Source organism: Marmota monax, unplaced genomic scaffold, assembly GCF_021218885.2.
Source record: "Marmota monax isolate L192 unplaced genomic scaffold, Marmota_monax_Labrador192_F-V1.1 WCK01_AAM20220418_F8-fsc00012, whole genome shotgun sequence".
NCBI classification, from domain to species: domain Eukaryota; kingdom Metazoa; phylum Chordata; class Mammalia; order Rodentia; family Sciuridae; genus Marmota; species Marmota monax.
The window spans coordinates 30202551-30221594 of NW_026695227.1; the positions used below are offsets into that span (position 1 = coordinate 30202551).

General features: G+C 45.8%; 1 protein-coding gene across 1 annotated transcript; it reads right to left on the minus strand.

Moving 5' to 3' along the window:
* Positions 1-264: 264 nt before the first annotated feature.
* On the minus strand, positions 265-17551 carry Lmbr1l (limb development membrane protein 1 like). Its single transcript, XM_046436163.2, has 17 exons — positions 17199-17551; positions 13612-13696; positions 11412-11445; positions 10061-10200; positions 9783-9886; positions 8838-8961; positions 8125-8193; positions 7915-7979; positions 7281-7353; positions 7106-7189; positions 6929-7005; positions 5741-5818; positions 5521-5594; positions 4994-5084; positions 4827-4893; positions 1066-1227; positions 265-861 (listed from the first exon to the last, which is right to left on the minus strand). Exons 1-17 carry the CDS (start codon positions 17268-17270, stop codon positions 794-796), a joined length of 1467 nt encoding a protein of 488 aa, XP_046292119.1. The 5' UTR covers positions 17271-17551; the 3' UTR covers positions 265-793.
* Positions 17552-19044: the final 1493 nt, after the last annotated feature.

The window sequence follows — 19044 nt, forward strand, 5'->3', positions numbered from 1 at the left end:
CCTGCTTCAGCCTCCCAAGCCACTGGAATTACAGACATCTGCCACGGCACCCTGCGGGACCAGCCAGTTTTAAGCAAGGCAAAAGGAAGAGGAGCTTCCCACTGCTCAACTATATGGCCTAATACTAGATCTATGTACCAAAATAACACTGAGAATGTAGATAGAAGGGAAGGAAAAGATGGCGGCAAGATCCCTCTGTTTCTCAGATGGTAGACTCAGGACTGGTGGGAACAAGGCTGTTCAAATAGTCACAGAGACAGGCTCTTTAAAAAAACCAAAGCAAACCCTGGGATCAACTTTATTGCTGATGGGTGCAGCCTCTTTCACCCTATGCCCCCATTTTCTCCAGTGGTCCAAAGCCCCTCTAGGATAGCACAGTGCTAAGGCTTGCTGGGACAGAGGCAAGGGAGACAACCTGCCTCTCAAGCCTGCCCCTTGCCCAGTCCCTCCCACCCCCTCCCTACCCTATTGCACATCAAATCATGTAAACATGACTACAGGCATGGCCCTGAACAACAGTGAGGCAGATTGATGTGTAAACGGATTTGGGACCAGGAGCCAGATCCAGTCAACTAGCTCCACCCTATGCTGAGGCCACAGTTAAGTCTGGAAAAGCAGGGGCCTGGTCCCAAACTCTGGCTCAGATTAGCAACAGTGCAGATGGCTCAGCTCCCCTCTACCACCCACCCTTTCAGATTCCAGGTCCTGAGGTCCAACCACCCTTGGGCTCCCCTCCAGGCCTAGGAAGCAGATGGCAGTGTCCAGTTTTCTCCCTCCCATCCCCAGCTGGAGGTCACTGGTGCTGGGTCTTCCTGGATGTCCGGGGAAAACCGGAGACAGGCAGCGGTAGTCTATCCAGCCCTGGAGAAGTGGGGGAGAGTACACAATCAGAAGGACAGCTTAGGTCTAGTCCCTCAAGGATAAAACAACCAGGGTACAAAATGGGTGGATGAGATATGTTACATAGAAAACAAGAAGCAAGCCCTCCCCCAGCAGGAATGACTCCTGGTCTAGAGCCCTATCATATAACCACCCTACCAGCCTGCACCTCCCACGCCTTCTCACCAAAGGCCCGGATCAGCTCTGCCCGCACAGCTGCGGTGAAGGTCTTCACCAGACAGAGTGTGGTGAGGCCAGCAAAGGCTGCATTGTAGAGGAACACGATGTAGAAATTACCCAGCCAGTTGAAGCGTCCAAAGTCACCCAGCAGGTCAAAGCGAGTGAGCCCTGAAGTACAAAGGAAGGCCAGGATGAGAAGGGGGTTTTTCAGTCCCTCTCCTGTAGCAAACCCAACTTTTTGTTGCCTCCTGGTGGCCATATCTCAACACTGCAACTGATAGTTTGGCCTCTCCTGTGCATGTATTACTACCACCTCTCAAACTCTGTTCCAAGGCCAGTCCAAGGCTGTTGAAGGAAGTATCAGCAGCTACGCTTGCTCTAGTTTTCCTTCCAGAGTCTGGCTTATTCTCTCCAATGGGGCCTCTCTGGCTTCAGGTGTCCTTAGGAGCTCCCAGGTCTGCAACTTGTTCCTAGGCTAAGACTCTACCAGCTGGTCACCAAGTTTTCTTGAGTACACAGAGCAGTGGGGTAGCTAAAGGCTTAGATTATGAACAGTCTGCTTTGGTTCACAGCCCAACAACTTCTGTGTGCTCTAGGACAAGCTCCTTAAACCCTGTGCCTCATTCTACTCAACTGTAAAACAGAGGAAAGAATGCAATTGTTAAGAATTAAACAAAATGGCGGGGGGGGGGGGGGGGGGGGGGCGGGGCAGGCTGGGGTTGCCCCTCAGTGGTAGAACACTTGCCTAGCACGTTAGAGGTCTGGGTTCGATCCTCAGCACCACATAAAAATAAATAAAGGTGGGGCTGGGGATGTGGCTCAAGCGGTAGCGCGCTCGCCTGGCATGCGTGCAGCCCCGGGTTCGAGCCTCAGCACCACATACAAAGATGTTGTGTCCACCGAAAACTGAAAAATAAATATTGAAATTCTCTCTCTCTAAAAATAAATAAATAAATAAATAAATAAAGGTGTTGTGTCCAACTACAACTAAAAAATAAATATTTTTTAAAAAAAGGGGGCTGGGGCTCAGCGGTAGAGTGCTCACCTAGCACATGCAAGGCACTGGGTTCGATCCTCACCACCACATAAAAATAAATAAAATAAAAGTACTGTCTACTAAAAAGTGAATATTAAAAAAAAAAAAACACCCAAAAAGATGACACATATAAAGCCATATATGTGCCAGGTACTATCTAGCACTTAATAATATTATCACAAATCAGAACCTCCCACTTACTCTTCCCTACATCCAAAAGAACTAATTGGTGAACCCACAAGATTACTTTCCTACTAAAATCCCATATCATAAATACAAATGGTACAGTAGAGTACAGACCCTAATCCACAAATCCAAAATCCAACTGTTGGAGCATTTTCTTTGTTTTTGTGGTATCAGGGATTGAACACAAAAGTGCTCTACCACTGAGCTACAGCCCCAGTCCTCTTTTTATTTTTAGACAGGGCCTTGCTAAATTACTGAGGCTGGCCTTGAACTTGTGATCCTTCTGCCTCAGCCTCCCAAATCACTGGGATTATGGGTGTGCTCAGCTGTTGAAGCACTTTGGATTTAGATTAGGTATGCCAGACCAGTAAAATCCATGTAAATATACCAAAACACACAAAAAAATCTAAAATCTGAAACACTCCTGGTCTCAAGCATTTCAGATAAGGAATAAGGGATACTCAACTTGTATAATCTTTTTTTTTTTTTTTTAGTTGTAGATGGACACAATACCTTTATTTTATTTTTATGTGGTGCTGAGGATGGAACCCAGGGCCTCCCGAATGCGAGGGGAGCACTCTACCACTGAGCTTCAAACCCAGCCCTCAACCTCTATAATCTTTAAGAACAAAATAGAAACTGGGTGCAGTAGCACACACCTTTAATTCCAGCAGCTCTGGAGGCTGAGGAAAAAGGATTGCAAGTTCAAAGTCAGCCTCAGCAACTTAGTGAGATCCTGTCTCAAAATAAAAAACAAAAAGGGCTGGGGATGTGGCTCAGTGGTTAAGAACACCTGGGTTCAGTCCCTGGTATCAAAAAAAAAAAAATTAGAGCTGACTGAAATACAAAATCATTATACTATACAGAGGATAATGTGGTAATGAATTCTTACCTCTTAGCTCCCATATTACTCTGGGTGAACCAGCTACACTTTTTAACTTTTTTTTTTTTTTCCTGTATTGGGCATTGAACCCAGAAGCACTTATCCCCAGTCCTTTTTATATTTTATTTAGAGACTGGGTCTCACTAAGTTGCTAAGGCTGGCTTTGAACTTGCAATCCTCCTGCCTCAGCCTCCCCAACTGCTGGGATTACAGGCGTATGCCATCATGCCCAGCACTTTTGAACTTTTATACTGGTTAATTCTAGACTAAATCTCTAAAGGCAGGAGGACTGAGGACATTATTTGTCACCCCAGTATGTGAAGAAAGCCACTGATCTGAGGATTCAGGAGACAAGGATTCTAGCTAGACAAAGCTCTACCTCCAACTAGTTGTATAACTCTGGGTGAATTCATTAGATTCGGTGTGTCTCATTTTTTTTTTTTTTTTTTTTTTTGGTAGGGGGCTACTGAGGATTGAACTCAGGGACACTCAACTGCTGAGCCACATTCCAGCCCTATCTTATATTTTATTTAGAGACAGGGTCTCACTGACTTGCTTAACACCTCGTCCTTGCTGAGGCTGGCTTTGAACCTGCCAATCCTCTTACCTCAGCCTCCCAAGTCATTGGGATTATAGGTATACACCATTGCATCCAGCTTTGTGCCCTTTTTTTTGTGTGTGTGTGGTGCTGGGGATTAAACCTAGTGCATGTGAGGCAAGCACTCTACCTCAGTTGGTATATGCTATATGCTATAAGCTATATGCTTGGCCTGTGTCTCATTTTTTGAATGAGAATTTGTGGGGGTGACTGAACTTAGGATCTCATGCTCGTGAATGAAAATGTTTATCACAGAAGGAAGACTTAGAGAAAAGCAGTGCTCCCTGACCAAGAAGTGGAAGTACATGAGGAAGGCAGTGGAGTTTAGTGAATGTTAGAAAAAAATAAAATAAATTAAAAAAGAACTTTGGGTCAGCCCTTGTCTCAAAATAAAAAATAAGGGGCTGGGATTGTGGCGCAGTGGTAGAGCACTCACCTAGCATGTGCAAGGCCCTGGGTTCAATCCTCAGCACCACATAAAAATAAATAAATAAAATAAAGATTTTAAGAAATAAATAAAATAAAAAATAAAAAGGAGGCTGGGGTTGTGGCTCAGAGGTAGAGCGCTCGCCTCACACGTGCGAGACCCTGGGTTCGATCCTCAGCACCATATAAAAATAAATAAGTGAAATAAAGGTATTGTGTCCAACTACAACTAAAAAATAAATATTAAAAAAAATAAAATAAAAAAATAAAAAGTAAAAAGGGCTAGAGATGTGGCTTAGTGATACAGCACCCCTGGATTCAATCCCTTGTACCAAAAATAAAATAAAATAAATAAAAAATGAGCTCTGAAGTGATATTACTCTAAAGCTTAGCATAGGCACTTTACAGAGCCTCAGTTTCCCCATCTATATAATAGGTAACATTTCTCATAGTTTTTGGTGGGAATAAAAAAAATACACACATTTTTAAAAAATAAATGTTTATATAAGTAATATTATATATGTATACACGCACAAGCATGCGAGCACATACACACATACACACACACACGTTTGCTGACATTAGTAATAGATACTAAAAAAAAAAGGCCACTTCCCTTATCTCCTTTTGCTACTTACCCAGGGTTCGAGAGAAGACAGGGAGTGCTGAGCTTAGGACCAGGAGACAGACACAGTTCCCAATTATCTGGGTGGGAGTAGGGAAAGAAAAGCGAGGGTAGCAGAGCTGCCAACACCTAGTACCCACCCACGCCACCAAGAAGCTTCCCCTCCTCTTTCCCAGCTACCTGAGTCATGGCTGTGTCATGCCATCTGGGTCGCAGGCTCCCAAAGAATGGAGAGCTGTAGAAACCCACAACCGAGGACACCATCAGGTAACTGTCACTAGGTTAAGGAAGAACTGACCAGTTCTCATGGATTAATGAATGCCTGATCTCAAAAGGAATGGACATCACTCTTCCAGCCCTCCTGTTTATTTGTTTAATTGATTTGAACTAAAACCAGAGATGCTCTACCACTGAGCTACAACTCCAGCTCTTTTTATTTTGGGACAGTAGTTCATTAAGTTGTTGATGCTGGCCTTGAATCCACAATTCTCTTGCCTTACCTCCCAAGTGGCTGGGTTTACAGGCATAAGCCACCATGCCTGGTTCACATCAAGTCATTTCTTTCTTTCTGATCCCAAGGTTGGTGAAGACTTACCCTCTTCTGCATTACTCTCCCCCAGATCCCACAAAGATAGTCCCAGAGGGGTTCCGTCTAGAGTTCCAGGGGACAGGTTTGAGGAGCAAGGCAATGGCAGTTTCAAGGATACAAGATGAGTACAACCTGGATGATGGCGCCGAAGGAACCCAACTTGGAGAAGGAGACCTGGCCCAGGGAGGCACCCTGTGTGGTAGAGTAGAATCACCAAGGTGCGTTCCTGCGTCAGCACCATACCATACCCAGCCTTCCCTCTGTCCTCAGCTTCTGCCCATCTCCCCAACCTTTCTTGAGCATTCCCCAAAAGGCATAGTGGAAGGGCAGTCCAATACCTGCATGCCCCGTGGCATGGCAGCCTCATCAATGAGCAGCTCCAGGATGTGGATGGCCACAATGAGCACAGACAGGCCCTGTGTGAGGCAAGGTCAGACTCCCATCCCTTCCCTGGCCCACAATTGTGCCCAGAGTTCCCTACTAAGAGCAGAGACTCTGGTCTGACATTTTCAGTTTCCAGGATTAACTCTGCTTCCAACTAGCTGTGGAAGACCTCCTCAAGGCTATTATTAGCACTATTGAGGATTTTATCAGATACAGAGTTTCCAGATAGGATTGCAAAAAGGCTAACTAGAAAAAAGTGACTATGGAGCTGAGAGTATAGCTCAGTAACAGAGCATTTGCCTACCCCATCACGTGTGAGACCCTGAGTTAGATTCCCAGCCCTGCAAAAAAAAAAAAAAAGAAAGGAAAAGAAAATTGATGTCTTTCTCTAATCCTAAATCTAGTGGGAGGAATGGATTAGATTTCAAACCTTTTTCTTATCCCAGGGCAAAACCTATACAACTACTCAGCAGCTGATTTGAGACAAGTTACTTCTGTTTCTTTTTTCTTTCCCTTTTTTTTTTTTTTTTTTTTTAATACTAGGGATTGAACCCAGGGGCTCTTTACCATTGAGCTATAACCCTAACCCTTTTTTATTTTTTATTCTTTAGTTTGAGACAGTATCTTGCTAAGTTTCTGAGGATGGCTTCAAACTTGTGATCCTCCTGCCTCAGCTTCCTGAATCAGATTATAGATATACAACACAGTGCCTGGCTGGATACTTCTGTTTCTTCATCCACAAAATAGGGATTGATGATTCAGTGCAGGGAGGGACACAAAGTGAGCTCTCATGCTAGCGGCAGTGGTACACGTGTGCCTGTAATCCCAGCAACTTGGAAGGCTGAGGCAGGAGGATCCCAAGTTCAATGCCAGACTCAGAACTCAGCCAGGCCCTCAACAATTTAGTGAAACCTGTCTCAAAATAAAAAATAAAAAGGGCTTAGAATGTAGCTCAGTGGTAAAGTGCCCCTGGGTTAAATCCCTAGTACCAAAAAAAAAAAAAAAAAAAAAAAAGAAACTTCAGTAAGAGGCAACTATTATTGATAATAACCAGGTCCTTGCATCTCCTTGTCCCGTCTGAGGGAACTGAAGTACTCAAGGGCCCACTCTCCATTCCCACCAACACTAGTTAGTATACCCACTGTGAGCACCAGCAAGCACAGCATGGCCAGGGGATAGCCCAGGTTCCGCTGCCAGGCTGACGCCTTCCGCCGCTTCTCTGTGTAGGTAAGTAAGAGAGGATGTTAGCAAATACTTCAAACAAGTAGCTGCTCTCATTAGAGAAACTAAAGTATTCCCAGCCATACCAACACACATACCCAGCAGGACCCTCTGTGTCTGCAGAGCCAGGACCTGTCTGTGCAGCAACTCCATGTCTAGAGGCAGCCAGCAGGAGGTGGGATCTGAGGGCAGAGAAGACCATGCTGCCCCCCAGTCCTGCAGCCCCTGCCCAGGCCAAATCTACTACCTAAGTTAGGGAGAACTACAACTCACTACAGATCCTGCGGGTCAGAGCAGCCTCCTCAAAGGCTGAGCAGTACAGCTGTTCTTCCAGGTCTTCCAGCAACTGAGGGCACAGGAAGGGAAGGACTGTCAGAGGCTCCCTGATCTAGGGCTCCAAGAAAACCTTGTTCATCTCAGGGTTCTACAGTTGCAGTCCTTTCTTCAACTTGCATTTACCACCCTGTGGCTAGCAGGTTTGTCCAATCCCCTCCAGTTGCTTTGAGTTCTGCCTTCCATGTCAAGCAATCAGCTCCAGATGATAGGGATAAATGATACAAAAGCCAATGAAGACGGTGGCCCTTTGCAGGTTGTGCAGTGCACAACCTTAGGATTGTTTCATTTTTTGGCCCCAGCTTTGTGAGAAGCTCACCCTGTATGATTAAGAAGCAAGAGCATCCCAGGCAGGGTGGCACAGGCCTATAATCCCAGCAGTTTAGGAGGCTGAGGCAGGAGGATTCTGAGTTCAAGACCAATCACAGCAACTTAGTGAGACCCTAAGCAACTCAGTGAGACCTTATCTCAAAATAAAATATAAAAAAGGGCTGTGAATGTGGCTCAGTGGTTAAACACCTTTGGGTTCAATCTCCAGTACCAAAAAAAAAAAAACCAAACAGGCACTACATACCCGAGGCTTGACCAGCAGCTTCCCAGTTACTGAGAACATGCGGGCGAGACCTAGTGGAGTACATACTGTGGAGACAAGAGCCAGTCACCTGTCAATCCCTTATCTGTACCCCTCAACCCCTTCTCCCCCGCCTACTCCCTTTCCTTCCACCTATATTATTATAGGCCCAAGGACCCTATAATAATTACTTTCCAGATCCTGCACACTTACCAAGGAGCAGCAGGACCCCAAGGAAGGAGATGCAGGAGTAGAGATAGGGGAGGTAGTATTCCCAGAAGTCTAAGGATAAAAAAGTCATGTTAATTCATCTCCTTCCTCCTATTTACTGGGGGTTGATAGGCCTCAAGAGTACATATAAACACTTATAGAGATTAGACAATAAATGCAAATGAGAAGAGCTGACTGAGTATTCGAAGAATGAGTGGAGGGGACTATAGAAAACTGAAGATCCTAAGCCCTATTTAAAAGGCAAAAAATGCTATTTAGCCCCAATCACCAGGGACTAGTGTAGCCAGATTCTCTCCCTGTCAAGCAAAGTCAGATTATCTGTATAACACGAAACCTTCCAACTTTAAAATATCAGCAACTGATTCATTTGATTTTTAAAATCACCACATGGGTATTGTTATATTGTGTGAATGTATGAATATGTAACAACAAATCCCACTATTATGTATAACTATACTGCACCAATTTTTTAAAATGTGGAAAAAAGAAAAAAAAAAATCATTGCGTAGATCCAGTGGAACACTTCTGCAGACTGGATGTAGCTGGAAGTCCATCAGTTTGAAACTTCAATCTAAGGAAGGCGGTGCCAATCTTCTTCACTATAGAAGGATACAGTTGTTCCAAGGTACAGGGATATCAGCCAACTGAAGAGCCAGTCCATTTGGGGAAGAGGAGGAAAAAACTGGGCTTCTCACCATACAGAGACTCCCTGCTGGCCTTGTTGTCCACAATGGCTGATGCTACCCATACCATGCCCAGCACCAGAAGAGTGAGAAGCATCAACATCACCACCGTCTCATAGACCCTGCCCAGGACGCCCTATAGGAGAAAGCAGCATGTGAAGTAGAGGAGGATCAACATCAAGGCATGTGGGAAAGGAAGGAGATATCAGAAATGGCTGCTGGGATCGGGGGACTAGAGACAGGAATGTTTCACTCTTGTTCTGATGAGTTGCTTTGCCCTCCCACTCCCCTGTCTGGGGTCACCCTGTATTCTGGATATACTTCATTTGCAAATTCTCTCCCCAGATCAATTCCTCATCTTTGTCTGCCATGAAAAGATGAACTCTGAAGTCTGTATTATATAAGATCTCTGCTCTCTGGCTTCTAGTTCTGCTTGACCAATGAAAGAATCAGCAGGAGAGTGGAAGGTAGTTAGAAAAACAGTTCAGGGATTTTCTTCCCCATGTTTTCTCACACCTTTGGTACCCTGGTTTTAGTACAGGCTAGGACATTAAGACAAGAATTCCTCTGCTAAGTCGCCTCACATTCCCAGCTTTAACTATCTAAAAACTATTTCCTCCCTTTAATCCCATAAGGCCTGGAGTGGTAATGACTTTCTTTGGTCACTACAGCCTCAGACTACTTGATCGTTACCTTAACTCTTTTTTTTTTTAATATTTTTTAGTTTACATGGACACAATATCTTTATTTTGTTTACTCATTTTTATGTGGTGCTGAGGATCAAACCCAGTGCCTCACATGTGTAAGGCAAGTGCTCTGCCACTGAGCCACAACCTCAACCCATTACCTTTACTCTTACTAAACCTGTGAAAACAGTCTTCATTAAAGAATCTTGGGCTGACCCATTGGAGTGAAATTCTGCTTCCTGCCTGGATTGACTACTACATCCCTACTCACCTTTCTGGAGCCAGCAAAGCCCTCAGACTCAGTGAAGAAGTATGCAAAGGGCATGAGGAATATGAGGGACAGGTTGGAGAAGAGAAAAACGAGGTTCCAAAGGCCTAGAGTCAAAAAGGAAAAGTAGAGGTAGTCAGTAAAGGGGGACAACACACACAGGGAATAGGCCCTGTAATGGGTCAGGGGCGGGGGTGACATATGACTGATTAGCCTGAGGTTTCCTATATCGGCCTATCTAACCCACTCACAGTCCCAAGTTACAACCTGCAGCCACGCACCATGGATGAGGGAGCCATTGAGCCACTGGATGTAGTAGTTCCGTGGCAGTGAGAGCAGCACCTCGTTGCTGATGATGGAGAAGGGGAGGAGCAGGACAGCACCCAGGGCAACTGCCAGGGTAAAGGTACACAGCTCAAGCCTGGGCAGAGAAGGGGACAGTGTCATTGCTTAGTTCCTCAAGAGCCCCATTTTCCCCAAAGGGCACCTGTAGCTTCTAGAACCAGATATAGCAATGAGAGACCTAGGGAAGGAACTGTCCAACTAGGGCTCTATTTATTGCCACATGACCCTGGCCCTTTACCCTCCAGGGAAGCCTTGGCACATGTAATGGGCATAACCTCAGGCATTCAAGGACACATGGTGACCTGCCATGTCATTTTCCTAGGCTTCCCCCAGGAATGTGATCCTTCTATACATGCCTATAGGGTATGCCAGGCATGATGCCAAAGCTAAGGGTGTGTTTTCTCTGCTAAAGGACATGAATTTCTGGACTAGCCTCTTTCAGCCTAGAATGGATCTGCCTTTCAAGAAGGTACTAGTGCAAGCCAGGCATGGTGGTGCATGCCTGTAATCTCAGAGGCTGGGGAGGCTGAGACAGGAGTATCTCCAGTTCAAAGCTAGCTTCAGCAAAGGTGAGGTGCTAAGCAACTCAGTGAGACCTGTCTCTAAATGAAATACAAAATAGGGCTGGGGATGTGGCTCAGTGAAGAAGAAGGAGGAGGAGAAGGAGGAGGAGAAACAACAACTAATGCAAAGACGGACAAAGGAAAGCTACAACCCAACTTCAGAACCAAGACCTGTGCCCCAAACTACATCAGCTAAAAGGGCCATTTTTTCTAGTTGGTTCATCAAGAGGAGAAAGCAAAGCGGAGAGGGTGCCTTCTAATCTGCTAACCCAGAGGCGTCTACTTTCTATTTTTCTCTGTATATGTTAGTGAATACAAGCAGTCTATTGTAAGAGCCTTCCTCTCAGAAACCAGCATTCTCTGTCAGGTGTTTCCATCTTTCCTATACCCTCCTGTTTCCATCAGCTGCACTCCCCACTCTACTCCCCCATCACTGGCCACTAGGAGGTGAAGCCAAGCTAGAGCTAGTTCCGGTGACTCAGGTCTCAGCCAATAGTTTCTGGCCATGAGACTCTCAGAAGATCCTGGCCTAACCAGGAAGACAGGAACAGCAGCTTTCCTAAGCGTCCCTAGGATGAGATAAAGCCGGAAGAAGCCAGAAATGGGATGGAAGCAGGAACTCTTTCCACTGGGTGACACCCTCCCTTTCTCCCACTGATCTAGTCGCACCCCCAAGATCAGCTCCTAAAGGTCACTGATGTCAGATGCAGAAGCAATGACTTACGCAATCTTGTTAACTGTGGCATCTTCATCATCCACTGCAAGAGAAAGAGACATGGGGAAGGGGTAGGACATCAGTGGACATCTCTTGGAGCCAACAAGGTTAAAATGTGTCCCCTGCCCCCTTCCCTACTCCCTAAATGGAGGCAGAGCTGGAAAGGAGGTTTTGTTTTGTTTTATTTTGGTTTGGTATTGGGGATTGAACCCAAGGGCACTTAACCACTGAGCCAGATTCCCAGCCCTTTTTATATTTTATTTAGAGATAGGTCTTGCTAAGTTGCTTAGGGCCTCACTAAATTGCTGAGGCTGGCCTTGAATTTTTTTTTTTTAATGGACAGAATGCTTTTATTTTATTTGTTTATTTTTATGTGGTACTAAAGATTGAACCCAGTGCTTCACACATTCTAGGCAAGTACTCTGCCACTGAACACAGTCCTAGTCCTGGCCTTGAAGTTTCAATCCTCCTGCTTCAGTCTCCTGAGCCACTGAGATTCCAGGCATGCACCACTGCACCCAAAAAAGTTTTGTTTTTTGTTGTTTTTGGTACCAGGGATTGAACCCAGAGGTGCTTAACTGCTGAGAGCCACAGCCGAGTTGGGATGGCGCCAGAAGGAGTGGTTAAGAGGTGATGCCGGGGAGCCATTAAGATGATGATAAGTAAGTTATATAATTGCTGTGACTGGATGATGCTGGATTGGGACAGGCTGTGTATTGAGTTGTATATGGACCCCTGCTGTCCGGCAATAGGGTGGCTCTGGGGAATATGGCAGCTCCAGGAATTTTAGGGTAGTTCCTGCTGCCTAGGGAGCCCACCACTTTGGAGTTCCCGTTCAGTTCTTGTTGAGTTCTGGGGGTGGGGGGGTTCGGCCCCGGTGGAGAGCTGGGAGAGTTCCCGAGGAGAGTTCCTGGGGAGTGTGCGTGGAGTGCTGGTGGAATTCGGGCAATAAAGCTTCCTGTTTGACAAGTGCTTTGTGGCAGCTCGGTGATTTGTGCCCAGCCAGACTGTGGCACTTAACCACTAAGCCACATCCCCAGCCCTTTTTTATTTTGAGACAAGATCTTGCTAAGTTGCTTACAACCTCTCTAAATTTCTGAGGCTGGCTTTGAACTTATGATCCTCGTAGCCTCCTGGGCCACTAGAATTATAGGCTTGCATCCCCATGCCCAGCCTGGAAAGAAGGTTATAAGGGAGACCCTCACACTATGAATCTCACATCCTATTCTCCAGCTAAGGTGGCAACTTAAAGTTCAATGTTCTCAGGTAGAAAAAATATATACCAGAAATTTCCCTAATTCTCCCTCCTCCCAGAATCTCTCCCATCACAGGTTCCTCTATGTAAATACACTAAACTGATCTGTGAGGCTGGTTACATCAGTGGTTTGGTGAAGGAAAGAGAAGTAAAAGAGAGAAGGGGAGGTTTATAAAGACCTCCAGGGAATTACTCTATGGTAGTTCACTTGTTGGGTGGTGGCTCATCCTGAGGGGAGAAAAGGCTGAGGCCAGGATGGGATGATCTCAGCAGGCTGAGGCTAGAAATTGAGGCAAATGTGGGCTGGGGCTGTAGCTCAGTGGCAGAGCACTTGCCTAGCATGTGTGTTCAATCCTCAGCACCACACACACACAAAAATAAATAAAGGCATGATGTCCACCTACAACTATAAAAAATAATTAAAAAAAAAAAAGAAATCAAGGCAAGTGTGTCTCTCTTTCCAATAAGATGTCTACAGAAAGGAAAGCTACAGTCTAAGTATGCTTAGCCACTCTATAAAGACAAAGGCTACCATTACTAGGTCCTGGGGCCCCAGTGTTTAGGGGGGGGGTCTTTGGTCCCGAGTGTTAGAGAACAAGAAGAGATGACACAGCATGTGCCCATGACGACATTCATTTCATCCTATTTCCCACTTCAGGTTCATGAAGGGTCCTCATTTGGTCTACACAATGACAGTGGTCAGGAAATACATTGTTATGCCCATTTTATAAGAAACTGAGAATTAGGAAAGCTACATGATTTGCCCAGCAGCTTACAAACACTTCCTACCACATCACCTTGGCCCTGCCTGTGAAGAAAGTATGAAGAGGCAATGTCTCCAGAACAGCCCATCATAGCCACCTCTCCTTTCCCAGCAGAGACCATTACCCATTCCCCTGAGGCTGACTCCATGACAACAAGAACTGTGGCAGAAGGAAGGGAAGTTGCAGATACCTGTGGTGAACTCAGCAGGCTTCTTGAAGCGGGTCAGGAAGATGTGGCAGAGGATGTAGAGTGTTGCAAACAGAAGTATTGAGATCTGTGGCAAAAAAAATGAGCTGGGATGAGAAGCTCTAATCTCTATACATTCCACAGACCCAACAGCCTCTTAATTCTTTGGGGTCATGCCTCCTAGTATTCTTTTTCAGTGGTATTTCCTTTAAGTCAGATACTCAGGGGGCTCTAGAAAGGACCAAAGAGCTGTCCCATGCACCATGCTCTGCCCTATAAGAATTGCTGAGAAAAATAACATCAGCCCAACTCTGTTGGCAAACAAGGGAAAAAAAAAAAAACCTAGAGATGTACACACACACCCTTACAACAGTCCACAAGCATGCAGAGGGAATATACTCTGAGTACATTACTAGAAAGAGAAGCAGGTTTGAGGAGATGAAGATGTGTACATTGATCTGGCACTCCACTTTTATCCCACTCTAGCTGGTGTCTTGAGCCAACAAGCTCCAGGAGAGTATATAGGAATCATGTTTATAGATAAAGTTGGAACTCAGACTCTTTGTTTACTCAGGGGCCCTGAAAGATTAAGTCTGCTCTGGACAAAACCAGAGTCTCATTTAATCTTTTTTTTTTAAATTAATTAATTAAGTTAGTTAGTTAGTTAATTAATTAATGGCATAGGGATCAAACACCTGGGATTCTCTACTATTGAACTACATTCTCAGCCTTTTTTAAAAATTGATTTTATTTTTTTAAATTCACAACAGCGGAATGCATTACAATTCTTATTACACATATAGAGTACAATTTTTCATATCTTTGTATATAAAATATGTTCACACCAATTCATGTCTTTATACACGTATTTTGTTTTTTGTTTGTTTTTTGCATTACAATTCTTTTTTTTTTTTTAATATTTATTTTTTAGTTTTCGGCGGACACAACATCTTTGTTTGTATGTGGTGCTGGGGATCGAACCCCGGGCCGCACACATGCCAGGCGAGCGCGTTACCACTTGAGCCACATCCCCAGCCCCTTTGCATTACAATTCTTATTACACATATATACCACAATTTTCCATATCTCTGGTTTGTATATAAAGTAGGTTGACACCCAATCCATGTCTTCATACATGTACTTTGGATAATCCTCATTTAATCTTAAGAGTAGGCTTTAGGGGCTGGGGTTGTGGCTCAGTAGTAGAAGCACTTGCTTGGCACATGTGAGGCACTGGGTTCGATCCTCAGCACCACATAAAAATGAATGAATGAATTAAATAAAGTATTTAAAAAAAAAAATAGTAGGTTTTAGTTGGGCCCCAACATCTACAACGTTTCTAGAGCCAGTAGCAGTAGCTTTAGAGAGTAAATCCCTGGAATCTACCTGAAGTGACTTCCAACTCCAGGGCCCCTCAGGGACTATCCCACACCCCTAAATGGCTGGACCTCCAACTCATAGTTATGGCAGAACTTGACCAGGTTAATCAGTACATGCACTGCATCCCTACCCTACTCCAAATCAGCTGCTAATGCCAGAGGAGAAGTCACTGGTTAGCTTGGATCCACAATCAAGGTCAGAGAGTCCCAAGAGGTTACTGCATTTGTGGGAGGCAAAGACAAGATCAGTCTCAGCCAATCCCCAAGAGAAGCTGCATACAGCTTTCTACACAAGGAGGGAAGTGACCCAAGAAAACTACTGGTCTAGGACAAAGTTGTAACTTTTGACACTAGGGAGTCAGACTAGAGGAGACACTTGGATTATAGTTGCAGGATTTTTACAGCCTAGTGCTCTGCCCTGGGCTTGCGTAATAGCCAGGAAGGTGGGAGGGCTCAAAAGGTCAGGCTAGAGTTCCACGCAGTTCTGGCAGAGGAAAGGCTGTTTTCTAGCCTCTAGATGGGAGCCAGGTGGGGGAGGCACCAGAAGCCTTCAGGCTGCCCTTGGCCAGCATTGATGCCCTCATCTAATGACACTAAAGGATGGGGGAGACCATCCACAAGGCTGCTTTGGTCCAAGGTCTCATCCCTCCCTGTTCTCCAGGAATGTGGGCCTCTGCTTCTATGTTGTCTCAAGGCTTAGGCATGCCTCCAAAATATGCCCAAAGCAACACACAAGGGAGGTTTATTGAAAGCAGACTTTTATTGGAGTCCCACACAGGCACTAATATACTTCCTACTTTCCAATCCTTGGGAAAAAAGACAGACCTAGTTGTATCCTGGTTCACTTTACCCTTTTTCCAATCTGAGGATGTCCAGGTTGGCCTAATATGCAGCCTAAGAAAAAATTACTCCATCAGTATCCATTACCCCAACTCACTAACAGTTCTTTCTGTGCCTCCAAACCTTTCCTTTTTCACTTAGTATTTGGTAAGAAGGGATACCCTGGAAACCCCTGGAGAAGAAACACAGAGTAAGATGAAAATTCAAAACAGGCCTGGGTGTCCCTAGCCCCAAAGTAAGGAGTACATGTCTGTGTGGTAAGTTCAGTTTTGCTTTAGGTGCAATGAGAAATAGGGAACAGTGGCCAAGTGCACTCAAGAAAAGTGTGGGAGCCACTCACAAGGGCAATTCCTGAATGGCTAGGAAGCTGAGAATCCAAACTTTCAGGGTTTCAAAGAAACACTAATAAGTGGGGACAGGGTGAGTGCATGTAGTCCCAGCTACTTGTAGGCTGAGACAGGAGGATGACATGTTTGTGGCCAGCCTGAACAACTCAGAACTTGGCAAAACCCTGTCTCAAAATAAAATAAAAAGAACTGGGGATGTAGGTCTGTAATAGAGAGCTTTTCAGTACGATGGAGGCCCTGAGTTCAATCCCCAGTACAAAAGAGAGAGAAGAGAAAGGAGGAGAGGAGGTTGGGGAAAATGAAAAAAAGAAAAAACAATATCAATTAAGGGGCTGAGAGTGTGGCCAGTGGTAGAGCATGTGCTTGGTATGCCCTGTATTCAATTCTGAGCACAAGCACTTGGACGTACGTTCACACCAAACAAAAACAAAAACACCAGTGTGATGAGAAAATAGGGGAAACACTTTACACCTCAGAATCCATCCCAGTAAGCGTCCCTTCTTCTAAAGTGGGAGACGACCTATCAAGTCCCCCATTCCTCCTACCGGCAGCCACTACACCTGCCAAGTCTTTCCCAGAATCTAACTCAATGTGCCGACGTTTCCCCTTCATTCAACATCAGCCCTCTACCCAGTTTGAGGACACGTAAATTAACCCTGCCTGAATCAAACGCATCCCTTTCCATCAAACTAGGCAGACTCGCCAGACGCAGGGCATCCGAAGACCCACCGCCAGAAACGCCAGCACCGCAGGAGGAAAGGAGGGAGCCTGGGGGAGGGGCGTGGAGGAGGAACGGAAACCGACCGGCTTTGTTTACCGCGCAGGGATTCAGCTCATCCTGACTAGGGGTCCCCCAGCCGGGCACCGGCCCTTCTCTCCGGCTCGAAGCCTTCGTCGCCCGCTCCTGGTCCAAGCAGGGCTTGAGGACGCTCTGAGAACCCTGACCAGAACTTCTCGCTCTCCCACAACACCCGTACCCCTCCCACCTTGGTCCGACCCCTTCCTGCCCAGGTCCCGCACTCACGATGCACTCGCGGACCCTCTCGTGAAATAGCTGCTCCCGCACAGACAGCACTTCGTAGTCAGCTGCTTCCATACTCTGTTCAGCATGACTGGAGCAGGGGGTGTCTCCGGGCCCGGGGAGGACGAGCGGGGGATGAGGCCGCCGCCGCCGCCAAGCACCCGGACCCAGCCAAGGAGCCTTTCCTCGCTGCCTGTGACGGAAACTCGGGGTAATCTGGGGCTCAGATTCAGTCGTCGGGTTGCCCCGCCCTTAAAGGGGCATGCACTAGTCCGCCTCGTTTTAAAGGGCTCCGGCCCCTCTTTGCTCCCTCCCCTTTAAGGTCGGGCCCTGGTCACGTTTCTATGCAAACCACCCTGCTAACTAAGAGGAAGCGCCAAGTTTAGTCCTATCTTTTTAAGAGACTGAGTGACGACACAAGTGATAGGCGGGCTCGTTCCAGAGAGTGGAACTCACTGGCCTGTGAGGAGCTGCCGCTCACAGCTAGAGGAGCGCTGATAGGTTCGTCTGAGGAAGGAGGCGGGACGTTTTGGGCCTACCTAAACTCATTTTAAAACTAAGCAACTGTCTCTCTCGCCTCCTACTGTAGAGAGGTGGGGGTTCCTGACTTCAATAGCGGCCAAGATTTTAGGTTTTTTATGTTGTTGTTGTTTGTTTGTTTTTATTTATTTACTTTTACTAGGGGTTGAATCCAGTGGAGCCTTACCACTGAGCTAAGTCCCCAGCTCTTTTTAGTTTTTCTTTTGAAACAGGTCCCATTAAATTGTTTAGGGCCTCGCTAATTTGCAGATGCTGGCCTCGAACTTGTGATCCTCTTGCCTCAAATTTGTGAGTCGCTGGGATTACACGCGTGCGCCACCACGTCCGGCTAAATTATAGTTTGAACGTGGTTAAATGAGCCGAACCGTTTGGATCAGGCCAGCCAGGGAGGATGTGAGAGCGCCCCGGGAGTTCCAAAAGGTACAGCAGTCCGGTAACCTAAATTCCGTAGCTTAGCAGTTTCTGAAAGTGTGTTTGTGTTGGGATGCCCCTCCCACACCTTCCAGTCCCTAGGATTTTTCACTCAAATCATTTTTATGAAAGACCTAATGTGTACTAGAACAAATAGTAGAGAAACCTGGAGCCGGGTATGGTAGCTCACGCCTGTAATCCCAGAGGCTCCGGAGCTGAGACAGGAAGGATCACAAATTCAAAGCCACTCTTAGGAATTTAGCGAGGCCCTAAGCAACTTAGTAAGACCCTGTCTCAAAACATAAAAAGGACTGGGAATTTGAACCAGTGGTTAAGCGCCCCTGGGTTCAATCCCTGGTACCAAAAACAAACAAAACCTACAGAAATAACCTGAAACTTGGTGAAAAAATACGCACAGGGTAGCACTGAACACTGGTGAGGAGGACTAAGTCGAACATTTAGCTATCCACCTACTGTTGTCTTTATCTCTTCACAGTAACACTTCAGAGGAAGGTGTTGCAAGAACTCTAGAGGCTAGAAAATAGCCAGAGGTGGTCCTATACCCACCTGAGAATAAAAGCCGAATTTTAGAGGCCTAGATTTGTGTCTAGTTGCTATCTAAGCACGAGTTAAGAATCCGGAATTGTGAACAACTGTCTACTATTTTGTACCTTCTTTAATTGGGTCAAGTTTTATTTGTTTTTTTATTTGTTTTGGGGGGGTTTTGTTTTGTTTTGGTTTGGTTTTGGTACCAGGGATCAAACCCAGAGGCACTGAGCCACTCCCCAGCCATTTTTTTTTTTTTTTAATTTTTTATTTTGAGATAGGGTCTCACTAAGTTGCTTAGGGCCTCACTGAATTGCTGAGACTGACTTTGAACTATCCATCCTCCTGCCTT